This window comes from Anarrhichthys ocellatus, unplaced genomic scaffold, assembly GCF_004355925.1.
Source record: "Anarrhichthys ocellatus isolate YVR2014 unplaced genomic scaffold, GSC_Weel_1.0 scaffold4, whole genome shotgun sequence".
In the NCBI taxonomy this organism is placed as follows: Eukaryota; Metazoa; Chordata; class Actinopteri; order Perciformes; family Anarhichadidae; genus Anarrhichthys; species Anarrhichthys ocellatus.
In genome coordinates, this window is record NW_022280034.1 from 8,123,230 (window position 1) to 8,140,918 (window position 17,689).

At 43.1% G+C, this 17,689-nt stretch overlaps 3 protein-coding genes across 7 annotated transcripts in view; 2 read left to right on the forward strand and 1 right to left on the reverse strand.

Moving 5' to 3' along the window:
• tdrd1 (tudor domain containing 1) overlaps positions 1 to 3,798 on the forward strand; it is a 9,684-nt gene extending 5,886 nt beyond the window's left edge. For all 3 annotated transcript variants that reach the window (XM_031843744.1, XM_031843746.1, XM_031843745.1), the window contains 7 exons: positions 416 to 769; positions 859 to 975; positions 1,062 to 1,190; positions 2,493 to 2,660; positions 2,737 to 3,141; positions 3,253 to 3,296; positions 3,486 to 3,798. In XM_031843744.1, coding sequence (XP_031699604.1) covers positions 416 to 769; positions 859 to 975; positions 1,062 to 1,190; positions 2,493 to 2,660; positions 2,737 to 3,141; positions 3,253 to 3,296; positions 3,486 to 3,557 — 1,289 coding nt within the window. In that variant the 3' untranslated portion in view covers positions 3,558 to 3,798. The remainder of the gene's footprint in view (positions 1 to 415; positions 770 to 858; positions 976 to 1,061; positions 1,191 to 2,492; positions 2,661 to 2,736; positions 3,142 to 3,252; positions 3,297 to 3,485) is intronic.
• Positions 3,799 to 4,246: 448 nt separating this feature from the next.
• On the forward strand, positions 4,247 to 17,100 carry vwa2 (von Willebrand factor A domain containing 2). Of its 2 annotated transcripts, XM_031843129.1 has the most exons (14): positions 4,247 to 4,326; positions 6,969 to 7,030; positions 9,345 to 9,419; positions 10,096 to 10,229; positions 10,317 to 10,426; positions 12,268 to 12,465; positions 12,557 to 12,690; positions 12,830 to 12,959; positions 13,921 to 13,976; positions 14,079 to 14,186; positions 14,275 to 14,844; positions 15,117 to 15,668; positions 15,853 to 15,975; positions 16,212 to 17,100. In XM_031843129.1, exons 2-14 carry the CDS (start codon positions 6,979 to 6,981, stop codon positions 16,340 to 16,342), a joined length of 2,373 nt encoding a protein of 790 aa, XP_031698989.1. In that variant the 5' UTR covers positions 4,247 to 4,326; positions 6,969 to 6,978; the 3' UTR covers positions 16,343 to 17,100. The 2 variants fall into 2 exon arrangements, with proteins under 2 accessions (XP_031698989.1, XP_031698990.1); XM_031843130.1 differs by lacking the exon at positions 15,853 to 15,975.
• The window catches only part of afap1l2 (actin filament associated protein 1-like 2), a 31,974-nt gene continuing 31,110 nt past the window's right edge, over positions 16,826 to 17,689 (reverse strand). Inside the window, exon 20 of one of the 2 annotated variants that reach the window (XM_031843127.1) lies at positions 16,826 to 17,578. In XM_031843127.1, coding sequence (XP_031698987.1) covers positions 17,552 to 17,578 — 27 coding nt within the window. In that variant the 3' untranslated portion in view covers positions 16,826 to 17,551. The remainder of the gene's footprint in view (positions 17,579 to 17,689) is intronic. The other variant, XM_031843128.1, reaches the window with a different exon arrangement.

Consider the following 17,689-nt stretch of genomic DNA (forward strand, 5'->3'; position numbering starts at 1 on the left):
TGTGTGTGTGTGTGTGTGTGTGTGTGTGTGTGTGTGTGTGTGTGTGTCAGAGAGAGAAAAACTGTTGTGTGAATAAGAAAGAGGGAGAGTATTAAATTGAATAAATATGACATTTAAGTAGTTTTTATTTAGCAGCCAAGAGAATATCTATTTTTTTCCCTTATTGGGGATTTTATTTGGGAATACTTGATAGAAACCATAAATCACCTATGTTATTAAAGGCCATGTGTTCTTTGGCATATTCAGCCAAGTGATGAGAGTATTGTCTTCACTGTGACTGTCTGAACACCAGATTGAACTTTTGCACAAATTGAAGTAATAAAAGACTTTGACTTTTACTTGGATAGTTTGATAAACGGGGCGTGACAAAAGGTTTTAACAATAAGTTTCTTACAAAGAGTGTGTTTGGTCTCAGGTGTGGAGCCTCTGGGATCCGAGTGGAGCCGTGAAGCCTTGCTGTGGTTCCAGAATCTGGTGGATGGCGAGCAGCTCTCTGCGCGTGTCCTTTCTGTCACTGAAGACGGTTACGGTTTGGAGCTGGAGAGCAGAGGGCAGAATGTGGCAACGGCCCTCATTTCTGAGCAACTAGCCAAAGTTCCTGGAGCGCTACCCACAGAGACGCATGCAACCACTGGCTCTGGACATGCACGCCAAGAGAAAGCACAGGAAAATGAGCACAGCCAAAAACATGCGGGTTCCTCCAACCAGGTGACAGGAGCCAGTTCCAAAGAGATACCAACTGAGGGGCGGACTGCAATGCCATCAGATGGTCAGCTGGAGAGCATGTGTCCTAAAGATGCAAGGGTTGGTGTTTTGAGGAGTCCAGTTGAAATTGTTCTTCTTGAAATCTTGTTTCAGCCCCGTGTTTCCCAGCGGACTGGAAGACGGTGGAGCTGCCTCTCAACGAAACCTTTCAGCCTTGTATTGCTGCCGTCACCGGTCCTTCCCTCTTCTACGTGCTCAGTCCCGGCCAGGGTCAGAACACTCACTTCTCAGTAGATGCTCAAATGGTACACATGTTATACTCCTTCCTGTTGTAATTGCTGTGTGTTGTCGTGCAGTGGACCAGCAGAAGCTTCAGGAGGTGATGATGGAGCTGGCTGCCTACTGCAGCAACATCCAGGCCTCTTTATCCTCCGCTGTCCTGAGCAGACCAGCTCCTGGGGCGGCCTGCTGTGCCCAGTTCTCTGGTGAGGAACTTATTATTCCAGAAATACATTCTGTGCATTATGAAAGGATAAGTGCAGGGATAAACTTAAATCTGCGGTCTTTCTATCACGTTGCCAGATAGATATAGGGTGTCTGCCCAAACTGTAGCTCCATCAGCTGTGAACGCTGTGTGAGAGCAGTGCAGAGCACCGTCCGCAAGCTAGCCAGTGGGGCACGCTCACATGCATGAACATGCATTAAAAGCACAGAACGCTCAGATAACAATCAGACTCTGCTCAGGTAGCCATAACTCCACTATATCTTTAGATAGCAAATATAAATCCTCCAAATATGGAATTTAGAATCTTGAGCACATTGAGAAAAACACAATCAGAAAGAAAGTATGCAATATTAATGTTGAAACATCATAAAAGATATATCTAGAATTTTAGTAAACGCTTATTTTTTGTTTTTATGCCAAAAAAGGAAAATGCTTGTGATAAGATTACAGTTGAGTTTTGCACAGTGTATTCATTTTCAACATCGTGGTTTGAGTTACTGTCAGCAGGGAAAACCCCATCGCACAGGCAGTATCATTCGCACACATTAAATGATGACAGGCAGGAGACCACATGAGCACAGACCAGCTGATCCATCATTAAGCTATTACACTCAGAGGAAACGCACTCGCAATCTGCCGCCATGAATCCCCCCACTATCATTCTCCCGTCCAGGTTTTATGTTCCCTCTCTGACTGTTGTTGACATCCCACCTGCAGTTGTTGCCCCCGCACACCTAAGCCGGTAATTTGGTGTCTGCTGGCAGATGTAATTACACAGCGTGTGTTGAGCTGAGCGTAGGAGCGGTTCTTCTTGAAACGCAGTAGACAGGTAGGAGACTAAAGCCTGGCATACATTCCGCAGCTCAGCTAACAACAGGGTTCGTTTTAATGGAGTTTTGACTGTGGTCTATGATTTGTAGCAGGAAAAGGCTCATCAAATTTTTTAAAATTTTTTTTTTTAAGGGTATATGTGTAGGTTGAGTCATCGGTCCTCTCTTAAGCTGGATTCAAGGCTTCCAATAAGGATTGAAGGATAATTGATTGCCATTCCAAAATATGGAAAATTGACTACTTAAAAATGTTTTTGCACAATGATGGCCTTTCACAATTCTTCCAAAATTGAAATCCTTGATCAAGGCAGTGAAATTAACAGACACCCTCTGCAGGTTGTGACATGACGGTTAACAGATTTCCCCATCAACATATCAAATTAAAACATCTGTCGTGGCTCACAAAACTGCCAATAAATGGCATTAAACACTGTTTGAACTTTTATTATCAGCTGACAATAAATGGTACCGTGCGGTTGTCCTGGAGGTCGGTGAGAATGAGATGAGCGTCATCTACGCGGACTACGGCAACACGGAGAAGGTGCCATTCTCCCGTATCTTGCCCATCCCCGTGAACCTGCTGCAGCTCCCCTTTCAGGTCACCCGGTGCACCCTCACTGGTAAGGAATTCTTCTTATATTATTTAAGACTTAACCACAACTGTGTTACCTGTAATTGCCCCCTCTTTGTTTCCAGGTAAAGAACACTTCCCTGCAGAGTTTCCAAAGGAAGTGCAGCAGATGTTTCAACACCTGCTGGTGGGTGGCGTCCTCGCCACTGTCCAGTCCTTCAATGGCTCTGAAAACGAGCTCTCACTCACTCTGCCCACTGAGAAGGGCGGAGGACACATCACCGCTATGATCCTGGATGCACTACGGGCCCGGGTCAAGAGTAATCCTTCCACATCCACCACGCAGAAGGTTGACCAAACTGACAGCAGCGCATCTGCTGCCATCACCACAGCTGTGCCTGACTGCCCCCTGCCCACGTCCACATGTGAAACCCAAAAGGGGCTTGAAAACCCAGCAGCTACCATAAACCCAAAGCCGGCACCCCAGACTCCCCAGCAGGAGAAAGACACTTCTGCCGGGACTATCAATGGTTGGTCAATTTCACAGTGTGATGTTTATTTATTTATCTATTTCTCAACTATTATATCATAAATTGATGAAGATTGTGTAGAATCTCCTCTGCTTTCTGTTTGAATCTCAGATCCTCAGACGTCTGGCTGCTGCTGTCTGAAGCTGACGACAAAGGTCAGAGCTGCTTTCACCATTTTTGGAAAGCATCTTTGAATTTGTGTTATTTAGTTTTATCGAGCATTGATTTTAGTTTGTGGAGCTTGGAGTTAGTGATCATCTTTGACATACATTGATGTGTCATACTTGACGAGCATCTGGCAAGAAAGTGCAAATGGATAACGTGTTGTTCTTTACCTTTCACAGATTGACCACCTGGAAAAGTTGCTGCTGCAGCAGTTTTCTCTCATCACCCTATTGGTGGGACAGAAAAAATAAGATTAACCAATTTCAAAACATTATTGTCCTTGTTAAAATGTTTTTTTATTTCCGACCATATTTCTTTAAAAAAAAAAAAAGTTAACTCTGAATGTGGCCTCCAGAAGCAGCCATTCAGCTTGTAGTTTTAGTTTTATCACCTTATTCCAGAAGTTGGCTCCTGCACGTGTGCTGTAGCATGCTGCCATCCGTTCCTTTGTTCAGTCCTCACCCTGTTCACATGGGATGTCCTGCCCGATTGATTTATGTTCAACATGTGTTTCAGTTTTTACATAAAGGTTCTGTGACAATGAAATCATTTTATTTTGTGTCGTTCTTGAATTTCTTTGGGCAATGTTGCCTTGTGCAAAGGAATGGGGTGAAAAAAACTGTTACCTCATGATAAGATGAACCTTTATTGCAGAGGGAAACTTTTAAGTGCCAAATATGCGCAGTAACATAAAAATACTGGTGTTTTGTTTTTTTACAATGTAAATACTATAGTAAATTTAAATGGAGGGGAAAAAGTTGTATGGGAGATGAAGAAAACAGTTGTAAGAGTACCAATAAGAGCCGCTAAGAATAGGTCTTGGCCCCTCCCTGTGCGCGATGAGAGGACAGATTAGACCGGTGCAGGTACATCACAGGGGGGCATGGCGAGGAGGAGGCGTCGCTGCTCTGCCGTCTACAGCGGAACGCCTCAGTGGACCATAGCCGTGCGGAAACTAAAGAGGTGCGAGGAGTCCGTTAGGACACATTTTAAGGATTTTTGAACACTGAACAGCGCATGGTAAGTGAAACTAGTCGCTCATAGAGGGGAAAAAGCTGGAGAAACGTAGATTTTACACTATACCTGCTGTAGCGCAGCATGTCCGCAATGGATGGGCATTTCTACTTTGTGCATCCACCGGTTACCGTACAATCATTAATTTCTAAATAGAAACGAATGTGATTAAATCCGTCAGTATGGTGCACTGCAACAGGTGAACATTTAAGATTAGCAGTGAAGATGTTCACCTCAGGCCGGTCAAAAATAAGTCTTAAATGTAACTGGAGCCATCAACAGCGGGTCTAAAAGCAGCCAAATACTTTTCTTCAACTCTATCGACCTACTGAGTACTTAAGTGTGCACTGCGTTTGTCTTCTTGAGTAAACCTCTTCTACTGTTGCATGTCGGGGTCATAACCTCTGGCCCCCTCTTAAACCTGCCTTGACCCATTTAAAAGTGACCAGATGTTGCAAGATAACACGGAAAATAAACATGTTTGAATTGAAAAGGCGTTTTGAGAGATGTCATTATAAGTGGTAGCTCAGGTTTACCTATAAGAGCATGACTGTGTGTGTGGTTTTGCAGGACTTAGTCTGTCTGCACACAAGTCTTTTAATTTGAGGTGTTTTAATCTAAAACATTTTCTTAATCCAGTGTCCTAGTAGTTTAAGAAATAAAACTACCCACTAAAGACTGTGTGGTTGCCAGCTTGCCCGTGCAACATGTTCCCGTGCATACCAGGACATTTTCAGTTAAAGCTGGTTGTGGCTTTTAATCAGAAAGTCCCATTGTGGGGAAGAAAGTTTCCACATTTGTTCTTCAGTTCTTTTAAAAGTGTCTATTGCAGGTGACTCACCCTGAAATAATTGAAACCATTGTTTGACACCTCCAAGTACAGGCCGGGAGATCTTGGGATTTTTGTATGATGTTGGTCCAAAAACAAGCCCTCCTTACTAATGACAGACTACAGAGTGGAGGCACTTTCCAACCTGCCAACCAATTAAAAGCAGACGGCACATCCATGGCTTAGGACTTCCTTTAAAAACAATATAGTGAATACATTTAAAGGAATGTCCCAGTTTGCATTTTTATTTTTGTCTCTGTCAATACCGATAGCCCAAATTATTAGGTTATCTTTCTCAGGTCAGAAATCCCTTTTATATCACACAATGACCCTCATTTGGCATTAATTGTGTTGATTTTCAGAGACACATTTTGAGTCCCTAAAGCAAGACTTTAAAACAGGACTTTTATTTCAGCTATAGGACCGAACATGCAGCCACACAGAGCAGAAAGGTGCAGATGAGGAAAACGGAGAGATGGGGGGGGTGGACGGATCCAGAAGAATGCTTGTGAAGAGGGAGCCAATTTTGTGTGTGTGTGTGTGTGTGTGTGTGTGTGTTTTATATGTAGGGATGCATGACTGCTTCCTCCCATAAGCGTGTGTGTGTGTGTGTGTGTGTGTGTGTATGTGTGTGTGTCCCCTGGCAGTAATGAAATCTCTTGTCCTCGTGACGTACCAGCGAGTGCACAAATAGAGCATCAATAGCCTCTGGTGATGTTTATCAGCCCGCGGCTTCTCAGACGGCCACAGCATGTCAGTTCTGCAGATCTCTATCGCCGACACACAGACTCCTCTTAAAATGAGGCTTCGGCCTGAACACAATTCTATCTCTGTCTCAGGAATACACACAGCTGTACCTGTAGGGAGGCTTTCTTTGGCACGTCCGTCCTCTTTATCCCACCCCAACACACACACACACACACAGGATATTATGGCCAAGCTTATCAGCAGCCAGAGTTAATCAAACCTTGTCTGCAGCCGTTCAACTTCTTATGTGTACCCAGCGATGAACATACAGAATGAGGCAGGATGGGTTGTTAATCCTCATTCAGATGTTCACTCAATGAACAGTTAATCAGGTACACCTGTGTGATTGAATTGCATTTATTATAGCAGCCTGGCATTGAGTCCTGTCTTTATGAAGCTTGTAATGGTTGTTTTAGTTTTAATACAGTGTTTTTTGTTGCCCCTGTGAGAACTTTTGCATTTTTAAATGGAATCCAGTACACTTTAATGCAGCCCAGAGGGGAATAATAACCAAATAATTGTGATGTGCAGAACTCTTAACAGATATTGCACATAACTGTGTTGTTAGGTGTCAGTCATTAAGCATCTCTTCATTCAGTCCTCTTTGGTTTCTACTACACTGACCACACTTCACTTCTCCCCTGTCATTTGAGCTTTCCCCTCAGCACAACACCTGCAGAGTTGTCAACCTCAATTTGACATTCCTTTCAATTTGATAGCAAGTCTTCCCGTAGAATAAAAAAAACATCCAAAATAAATGCAAAAACAACATTACATTTGTTCAGGTCACAAGATGATTGAAGGAATAAGAAAGAAAAAAAGGTTTCACTTGCACAAAACTCAACTTTTCTGTCATCTTAGCTTTTTTTCTTGTGAAATACTGGAAACGTTCAGCACTACAAGCCTGCCGAAACCGTTCAAATGCAACAGTATATGAATGAAAACCCACACATGACCTCTGTACACACTCCTGTCTCACATTTTTCTCTCTTAACACACACTCTCCTCTTTTCGCTTTGGTGTATTTTGTTGCTTCTTTTTGCTAAGTGTGTGCCCTTGTTTATCATTCCAGGTCTCTCGACATGCAGCCTGATATCAATCTCTGCCTCCTCTTAACGCTGCTGCTTCTTCAAGGTTGGCTGATTGGTTTTATTACTTTTTTTGCATTCAGTTTCAGTTGATGATAACCTTCTGCGCCTTAAGTATTCAGAATCTTTTGACCATTTTGGAATGTTTTTAATGTACCAATAAGGCTGCAAATGTCACTTAAAATCATTTGGAGGGAACATACGGCAAAATATACTACGGAGGCCGAGAACAGCCGTGCTTGCAATTTATACGCCGAACGCCACCGAACGCCGGCCGGCGTTGTTATTGTTCCGGGTTCAAAAGGTCACACATCCCGTTGTCTATAAAATGCACGGCCTGCCACTGGAAACAGCTAACATTTAATGGAGGCCTGGCTCTGTGCGATGCGGTCCAAAGGCGCCAGTATGTGTTTAGGGTTACTGTTGTTGAGATGAATGTTAATATTAGACATATGTTGATGGGTATAAGTGTTTGCAAAGAGAGACTGCTGTAAATAAAGAGTAAACTGTTCAGTGTGTTGATATTTGAGAGCACATTTGATGCCAAACGTACCTGGACTGCGTGGTGTAAAATGTGCAATGCTTCACTGATGCTCTTCTGGACAATTTGAGATTCTTTACAAGATATTCTACATGTTAAACCTGTCAAGTCTCCAGTGCTGAAGAATTCCCATTATCCTCTCTTTTAAAGGGATTTCTTCCTGTGCTTAAGTCAAATTTTGCTTCAAATTTTATAGTAGTCAGTTTCTCTCTCGGACACGAGAGTGTCGGTATTTGCCTGAGGGGAGAGGCGGGAGTTATGGAGCAATATAATCTGAGTTGTTTTCAAAAATGACAGCTTTAGCACCATCTCAAGTATTTATTACTGGTCATTTTAAGACTTTGAACTTGAGAAAACCAGATTGTTTCACCTTGTCAGGACGCCCCCTTTTTCCTCCTGTGCTGACAACTCAGATAACCTGTTGCAGTATTTCACCAGCTAGATATTTATGTAATCTGTCAAGTTGCATTCCCATATAGGTCAGAGCTGATCCTAGTTTTAACTCTGATGTCAAGGGAGTATTATTTATATCTCACAGACTATTAGGGTACACCTGCTTATTGTCTTGCTACTTGTTTCCCGCTATGTTTTCATTCACATTGACGGTACACAGTCATTTTGCTCGAAGTGATTTTGCTGAACAGACAGACTTTTTGTTCAGAGCAGTGGGGCCCCCCTGACCATGACCAAGTAGCTTGCCAAGACCCGAAACCCTCACAGTCAGGAGGGCTTTGTGGCTGGACTGACGTTGGAATTAGGAGCAGATGAAAGGGTCAGGATGGAGAAAAGGTGCATTTGTCAACTGCTGCTGCCATATTTTTTTCTCCCAATCCTCACTGTACAACTTCAGTGACAGAAAGATGAGCAGAGGAGGACAAAGTCAATGTTAATGCTAAATTATCCTCATACGGACATGCCCTTGTTTCTATTGAACTTTTGCACACCTTGGACGGATGATTGTGTCCTTCTTCACCTTCACCAGCTGATTAGCAGCCACTTACTCAACATGAGGCGGACAGCCAGGAACATCACACAGCAAAGTTGATGGGAACAATCTTGACTATTTATTTGCGTGTTGTGATTGGAGAGATGGACTGTGCCATTCAGGGAGAAACTGTTTAATGTGGAGATGTATGTAAAACCACTCGAGCGCTTCGTCTCCGCGCCGGACAAATGCTTTTGTGACCCGTCGGGGTTACCAGGGACAACAAGGCGTGTTCACATGGGTCTCTGAACAGGAAATCACAAATCCCCTCGCTCCTCTCTGGGCTGTACGTGTGCCTGAATAGAGCGACGTCCATTCAGTGAATGGAGCAAAATAATGGGTTTCTTCACTTGTCCACTCGCATTAGCTCTGAATACTTAATCACCCATCGCAGAGGGTCACGTGGGAGTCAGCAAACTGTATTGGGAGTGTTTTTAGCGCTTCATTTTTGTCTTATTTTCAGATTTTCAATTCATGAGAAAAAAAGAAAAGACAAAAGAAAAGTTAGAGAAATAAGTATCAATGTGTTGCAAAGATTAGTGTGACCCCCCCCCCCCTTACTTCCTCTTTAGTTAATCATCTTTCAACTCCTCACGTTGATCTTGTAGGGGGGCTTGGGAATCACTGCTGTATCTTGTCAGCAAGTTTTGTGTGTAATGAAATATGTCTAATGTTATTCTTGTAAAATAATATCACCAGCATGTATTGTGAAGGGTTTCGTTGCGCAGTCATTGTTATGGTTGGCCTAATTACTCTATCCAAATGTCATGTGTGTGCGTAATACAGTGTAAATACGGTTTGTGTAGACATCTCTGTGTTGTTTGTTCCTCCTAGTTCAGCAGGGCTCCTCAGTGCAGGAGATCCAAACAAGCCATGAGAACATCCAAAAGATCAGCTCAGCAGGAGAAAGTGAGTAGAGAGAAGATTCTGATGGGAGAACAATGAGGAGCACCTCTGTGAACAAATCTTAGTTCAATCAAAAATACTCAGACAGACAGAATGTGTAGGGTCTGATACAGACCGAGTTTTTAAAGTACGACGCAGTGAAGTTGTTGTAATTAGCTTCTAAATTAGTAAAGTAGAGTGGCAAGAATTTGGACGAATACTTTGAGGTGGTGGCTGGTCTTATTGGCCCGATGTCTGTGTCATAGAGGAACAACTTTCCCACACGCAGACGGACGGCTCACTCTCCTCATCTGTAATGGCTCTCTTCATGATCGGGGCCGCGCATTCTAACATTACAGCAACACTGCAGATTATTGACGCCTCCAGCGAGTTCAAACGTGCTTTTCGCTCGGTGATTGTTTTGTGAGTTTGCTCCTGGGAAAATAAAAATGAGCTGTGGCACGCTCTGCTGTTTCTCTCTTATTATGTCAAGGTATTATTTTCATCTGCTGCAGACAATTTGATCCCTAACCGGGATAATCCCATAATGCCCCACAGAGAACAATAGAATAGGAACTCTTTGCCAGAAATGAAATAAAGACAATGAATGAGTTTGGACCTAGATATCCAGAGTGTTTACCTCTGTGTGTGTGTGTGTGTGTGTGTGTGTGTGTGTGTGTGTGTGTGTTTCCTTGGGAAGTGATGCAGTGCTCAGCAGCCATGGATATCCTCTTCCTCATGGATGGTTCTTACAGCGTGGGGAAGGGCAGCTTTGAGAGGTCCAAACACTACGCAATCAAGCTCTGTCAAGCACTGGACATCAGACCAGACAAGGTTTGAGTTCTGCCTGTTCTTTTGTCTCTCTCTCTCTCCCTCTTTCTCTCATGTCAATCATATTCATGTCATTCCACTCTCTTGCAGGTGCGAGTCGGCGTGATTCAGTTTGGTTCCTCTCCTCGGCTGGAGTTCGCCCTGGACTCATACACCTCAAAACAAGAGCTGAAGAAGCACATGAAGAAGATTTCTCACAGGTGTGTTTCTCCTCTCAATTCACTTATTATGGTGTGATTTGGAGTGGGTGGCAGGATGGACATCTGTTTTTATACGTAGAAGATGATACACAAGCACGTGTGTCATTCATCAAGTCAAATCAAGCTATTACAGTTATTTAACGAATGAAAGACGGTGAAATATGTTTTTATTGTTTTATGTTTATGACACCTGAGGCAGTTCCATTCACCCATTTTCACATGAGTCTCTATCAGAGATGAGAAGGAATTGGGTTCAACAAGGCCAGAAACCACAGAAATGTCTTATTAATGTCTATGTGTTTACTATATTTATATACAAACAAGATGTCTGTAGTGATGAGAACCTTCATGCTCGTAACGTTTTAGCACGGTGAAACTTGTCAGTTGTTCGGTGTAGTTTTAGGAACACAACCAGAATGAATGAGTTGTCAACGATGGCAAAACAGAGCATTAACAAAATTGCAAACGTTTTATTTACTGTATATGTTACATGATCTGGACTGGATTTAGTCCACAAATTGTGCAGCAAAACACTGAACTACACACACATTCAGAAGTAGTGCAAATGCTCCCTGGAACGGAAAACAAATTAATTTCAGATTAGAAGGGGACACCACTGGTGGTCACTGGATATTGGATAAGTGCATAAGCCAAGCAAGAGGAAGGTAATTTGGCCAAGTGTGTGTGTGTGTGTGTGTGTGTGTGTGTGTGTGTGTGTGTGTGTGCGTGTGCGTGGTTTGGAAGTAACATTTTGCCATCTGGGTTAAAATTGCTATCCGTGTTATGAACCTATTGGCTGTCACATCGCCTCAAATCAAACTAGGACGGTGTAGCATCGTAATATAGGTGTATGTTTATTGATGCATTATTAGTACTTCACTGTTTCTGTTTGATTTTCTATAATTTACATGACAAACAATAATATTCTAAACTTCAACTTTACAATATTTCACCAACGATACGACCAAAAACACGAGTAAAGTGTGTGGTTACATATGACAATGCTGCAGTTAACTGTTTAACATAAAAAGTGTGCCAGAGACTCCACAATAACCCGTTTATTTTTAGTTCAGCTGCTAAATCCACACGGTTGAAATAGTTGTCTGTGTAAATTTGCTTTTTCAAGGATTTAGACTTTAAGTCTTGAGAAACATATGTATTTTATTGTCTGAAAGGGGATAAAAGTTGCAAATGCTAATCATCAAATCCAAATACAAACTACATACTTCTTCTGCTTCTGTATCCAGCTAGAACTACATTTGTTCACAGCTTGTGAAATGTAACATGTGGAGCATAAAAGAGCATTTCAATCTGCACTTGAATGCTGAGAAACCAATACCTCGTGTTGTTGACATTAATCTGTTCATGGGAGCTAAGATATTTTAATCATGCCCGAAGGCCAAGCAGACATAGCGTTGTTGTCACAGCTGAGTGATATAATAGGATGGCATCTAAGCACCTCCCTACCTGCACTACCTTTGTTTCAGCAGCTCTGTCTCCTAATAACCACGAAGCGCTGTGAATCTGTTTATTTTGTATCAAGTGGTGAGATTGAAAGAGGCTCCAGCTCTGACTGACATTTATGTCTTTTTGAAAAAAATGTAATCGTTTTTAAATGGGTGTATTGAGCCCTGGGGTGATGAAACTTCAGACAACGCTCAGACAATTCTACGTGCATTTGCAGTCCAAGAACTAAAAGAGGAATGTGGTTTACTTTGGCAGTGATACGCGGTAGATTATTAACTCTGCTGGCTCCTGCAGTACATTACATATTCTCTAATTGTTCTGTGTCAGTGTTCTAACAATAACATTGTAAAAACTACTCTTCTCTGAACTCCCAGGGGAGGCGCCACCCAGACGGGCCTCGCTCTCAAGTACGTGCTGAGGAAGGGTTTCCCGGGCGGTCGTAACTCCTCCACCGCGGCCCAGATCGCCATCCTCTTGACAGATGGGAGGTCTCAGGGCAACACGGTGCAGGCGGCTGCACAGCTCAAAGAGACGGGCGTGGTCTTGTTTGCCGTGGGCATTCGCTACCCAAAGTATGTTCTGTGGCTGGAAAACGATAATAGGTTAAACCACTACTTTTTGTTTGCAGTGCACTCTCTAAAAAAAAAAGGTTTTGTTTCCAAGGTGGGAAGAGCTACATGCTTTGGCCAGTGAGCCGATGGAGAGCCACGTGTTCTTCGCCGAGCATTTCGACGATGCTGTCAATGGCCTGTACACCACACTGAGCACCTTCTCTGTCTGCAACGCCACGCCTGCAGGTGGGATTCCTCTGCCACACAACAGCCCTCTCCCTTGCTAAACTTTTGTGTTTCTCTCCCTAACTAATTATTGTCCCCACCTAACTTCCCTCATGTCCCCACATGTCCCCACCCCAATCCTCATGTTCTGTTCCCTCAGGCTGTCAGGTGGAGTTGTTTCCCTGTGAGAGGAAAACACTGGAGACTGTGAAGGAGTTGCAGGGGAATTACATGTGTTGGAAAGGCTCCAAGGGGTATTCCCCATACACGTCTCTCTGTCCATACTACAGGCAAGTGTGCATAAATGCATGAATTTCGCAAATGGGCTTGTCTTCCTCACCTGAGGTCACAAAGTCTGAACTTTTACAAGAGAAAACCCAACTATTCACTGAAACTGGAGATTTTTTATAGCTTCAACTTCACATCAAAATCAAAATCCCTGACAATTTCGATATAATTGAATTATACGATTCTTGTAAATCACTACAGGAGATATTTGGTAGGAATGATGGACCCACATCAGCGTGAAACGAGAAAAATGCAACACTTGTTTTCACTGCTCAATGAACCACCAGGCTGTTAATGTGCTGTGTCAGTGTGAGGGTGTCAATGAAAACAAGTTGTAATTCTGTCACAACCTCCCAGGGCAGTTAAAATGTCCTTTGACTAAATTCATTTCACAGCACATTGCAACTTTACCACCATGAAATGGCCGAAGCCAATCGGAGCTCACAGTTTGACGAACCATCACAACTTTTCATTTAATCTTTCAAATCTTATGACTCATGAATACACTGAACTGTCCAGCAATTAGTTTTCAAAAAAAAAGCTGAATTTAAACTTTAAAGTTTTAGGTACAGCACAAAGTAGAACTGCTGCTTGTTCAATACTGTAAAACGGGTCCAAAGATTCAAATTAATCTTAGCTAACAAATTGCAATTTAAGTGAGATAGCTCGTTTGTACGTCACTTTGGACAAACACATCTGTCAAATGAATACATGTAAATATATAATGCCTTCCCTGTGTGTTGGAAGGCATATTTTGTAGCTTATTAACTCATAGGCAAGGCTCAATGTTTGTGTTTACGTCACAGAACTGTCAAAACAGGGCCAATATGAAAATGCTAATTTTCTTTTCTTTAGAGAAGAAGAAAAAAAGTAAGTTGTTCTTCGCAAAATACACATAATTGATTCAATTTCAACCTGACAAAACAAGTGAATTTTGTGTCAATCCAAATGTGTGTGCTGCAGGTACAACAAGGTTTACAAGAGACACCAGACAGTCTGCCATCGTACTCTCTGTCCAGGTAACAGCACACTGTTCTTTCTCTTTCTTTCTCTCTTTGAGATGACGTCTGTGTCACACCCTTCCATTCTCTCTCTCTTTCTCTCTCAACACGATACCGTAGATCCCTGCGACTCTCAGCCCTGTCTGAACGGTGGAACATGTGTGTCAGACGGTCAGGAGGGTTACCACTGCGTATGTCCACCTGGCTATGGAGGAGACCCACACTGTGGTCAGTACACTGTCTCTGTACTTACTGAGCTATTAGTGTCGCCCCACTGGCTGCATCCCATCTCTCACACTAACTTGACCCTCCTCAGCTCCTGCATTATCGCTGGACTGCTCCGTAGACCTGCTGTTCCTGATGGAGGGCTCGGCCACGCTCAACTTGGAAGGCTTTCTCCGCCTCAAGTCCTTCTTAAAGCACTTCCTGCGCACTGTGATCGGGTCCAGTAAAGTCGGCCTGGCAGTCTTCGGTGGAGAGACCCGAGTCGAGGTCCCGGTGGACAAGTTCAAAGGGGACCTGAAGGGTTTGCTTCGGGCTGTGGAGGCACTTCAACCAATCGGTGGCGAGACCCTGACAGGCCAGGCACTTCACTACGTCACACGTCAAGGCTTCGTGAGCGCGCCAGTCTTTGCTGACGTCACGGACGACCTGCCCCACGTGGTGGTGCTGCTCACTGCCACTCCTGCTGTCGACGAGGTGGTAGAGCCCTCTAAGTATGCACGAGACAGAGAGATCTTCCTGATAGGGGTGGGACCAGATTACCTCAGGGGACAACTGAATAATATCACAGGAAATCCCCAGAGGACTATCACCTACACACCACCTGAGTTCAGTGCTAAGATCCCTGAGCTCAAGGCTAAGATCTGCAGTGTGGATACACAAGGTACTGACTGATTGACTGACCACTTGCTACCTCATACAATATCCAAATTGTCATTAGGATCCAGTTGTTCCAAATGTATCATTATGTAATCATAAATCCATTAAAAATCATTTGATCAGCACTTCTTAGAAAACCTATGCATCTTTAAATCTCCCTTATCTGGCTCATATTCGATTAATAAACCATCCAGAGTTAAGTCATGATTTGTATGTTTTATTTGGTACTAATTATCAACATTAACAACATTATTCTTTGTCTTTTTTTGTTTTCAGGTTGTCTTGGCCAAGCAGTGGACCTGGTGTTTGCCCTGGATGCCTCAGGTGGTGTCAGCCCTGATAACTTCGCCATCCTGCGCAACTTTGTTCGCATTCTCACCGTCCAGTTCGACATCAACCGAGACGTGGCCCAAGTGGCACTTGTGGCCTACAATCGGAGAGCCACCACCGTCTTCAACCTTGACACCCATGAGACCGGTTCCGCCATCCTCAAGGCTGTGGACGGCGCCAACTACATGGGTGGAGTGGCTTCAACTGGCGCGGCTCTACTTCACATCCACTCCAACGTCCTGACGGTGGCCAAAGGCGCCCGGCCCGGAGTCAACAAGGCTGTCGTGGTGATGACAGACGGTTCAGGCGGGGACGACGCTGCTGTTCCAGCTCAGAAGATAAGAGATAACGGAGTTTCAGTGTTTGTGATTGGAATCGGGGATATACAGAAAGAGAGGCTGGTGCAGATTGCTGGTTCAGAGGAACACATGATTGCGGTGTCGTCTTATGAGGATCTCAAGTATTTTGAGGATGTGCTGGTGCAGATGTTGTGTTCAGGTGAGAATAATAAAGGGAAAGCACCAAACCTTTTCAGGGCAGCTTGTTGACTCCTGTTCTGTGGATATAGGAGGAAGTGGTTGAGATTAAGAAAAAGATGGGAAATGCTCAGGGACCTGGGCAAAATATGAATTTGTGAATGTTATGGTGACAGGCTGATTTATGATACATTTCTTTCTATTAGAGGTTAAAAAGCCGGTAAACCTGTGCAAGCCCAACCCATGTATGAATGATGGGACCTGCATTCTGTCTGGAGGCAGCTTCCGCTGTCAGTGCGACGGCTATGAAGGACCACACTGTGAAAGAAGTCAGTGGCATTAATGAGTCTTCTTTCCTTCTTTCCTTAGTTCACTCCTTAGCTTCCACCTTCCTGCCTTCCTTTTATGATAATTTCACAGGTCTGGTGGTCTGAGCTTTCTTGGTACTTGCACAACAAGACGATGTTTTAAAGTTGGGATTGCCACTGTCACAGCTGCCGAAAAGTCCTTGCAGTAACAGCCTTATTTGCATGTGCATATGAGTTTTTCTGTGGTTTGTCCGTAGGAAGCAGCAGGCCTTCATCCAGAGGAGATCTCCCGAGGCCTGCTGGTCTCAGGAAGAAGAGCAGGCAGAAGAAGAGTCACCAGGAGCTCCTGCATCGCTACAAACTGCACCACAGGAGACATGCTGCCTGATAAACACACATACTATTCACAGAAACAAGGACCCCTAAGGACCAAGGATGTTTGCGGGTTCACAATGGAGTAAAGGGAAAACGAATTTTACTGTTTCAATATTTAAACTTGCACTCAAACTTAAACAAGTGCCTTCAAACTGTATGCATTTCTACTTTGTGTCCTAGTTTGTCACTGTATTCACTGTTGTGCAATTGTTGCAATACGGTTCTGTTGTCTATTCAAAGATGTAAACTTTTATATTATATTATAGTGTATATCTGTGTCATGGTTTTATTATTTCCATTGAATAATCCCCAAAACGCTCAATATCAAATGCTCTTCTTTATGTTTCAATACATCTTTTTTTACAATAGGCCTCCTCAACTGATTGAAGTTTAAAAGATGATTGTTTGCTCTCACTAATGAACACAATTTTATAATTTTTGTATTACAAATATTTTTTAAATATATGTATATATATGTATTTCTTGCTTAGTTAGCACTATAGTATATTACACTTACTATATATCACTTTGTATTTAACTTACTCTGTACTTTACTACTATCACTTCTGGGGGAAAGAAACCAAATTTCTATAAACTATGATTTGTCCATCCAGCTTTAGTAAAAACAATCTGAAGTCAGAAGTCAGAAGTGACTGAGTTGACTCTGTTTACCTACACTGAACCTTGGTCCATTTGCAACAGACAGGCTGGACTGACAGATGTAACATGAAAGGCAAAAGGAGACATTTGTATAAACAAATTTCAAGCCAGTATTGTTGTCAGTACATTTTTATTTGAATAAAAAGTGCATTTTTAGCTAGCAATACAACCAAATGAGGCTGAATAATGGTGTAAATATATTTACATCTTGGCTACCAGCATATATGAACCAAGCTACAATCTGGATTGTACAAAATTTAGTTGAGGGGTGTCTTTCTGTCATCAAGATCAATTGTTAGACTGGCCAAAATGCTACTACATCAATGTCCTCCCTTTAGCAAGTGGAGAGAAACAACTACGATCATCCAGGGGTGTTTGAGAAGATAGCTTGTGCATCTCTCTGATTGGCCTTTTATAGCCTTGGCAAAGAGGCTGATGAGGATGAGTGAGAACACTGATTTGTCTGTCTGGCCTGTGAACATGGCGGTTCCTGGTGCGGACAGCAGACCACACCAAAATAAATTTGTGGATTTGAGAGGTCAAAGGGCATCCAGGTTTCCCTCTAGGAGGTGGATTTCTTCTCCCACTCCTGTTTATACAAAAAAAGGATGAAATTGAGGTATTCTGACAGTATAAAGTAGATACAATAATAACTATACCTGCTGAAATACACATTTGTGTGCTGCGTGGAACTGAAATA

Excerpts from the sequence above, each read along its gene's own strand:
- vwa2 (XM_031843129.1), top strand. The coding sequence starts at position 6,979 with ATGCAGCCTGATATCAATCTCTGCCTCCTCTTAACGCTGCTGCTTCTT. Across the intron at positions 12,960-13,920 it reads TCTCTCTGTCCATACTACAG|GTACAACAAGGTTTACAAGA; the intron begins GCAAGTGTGCAT and ends TGTGTGCTGCAG. Across the intron at positions 15,976-16,211 it reads AGGACCACACTGTGAAAGAA|GAAGCAGCAGGCCTTCATCC; the intron begins GTCAGTGGCATT and ends GTTTGTCCGTAG.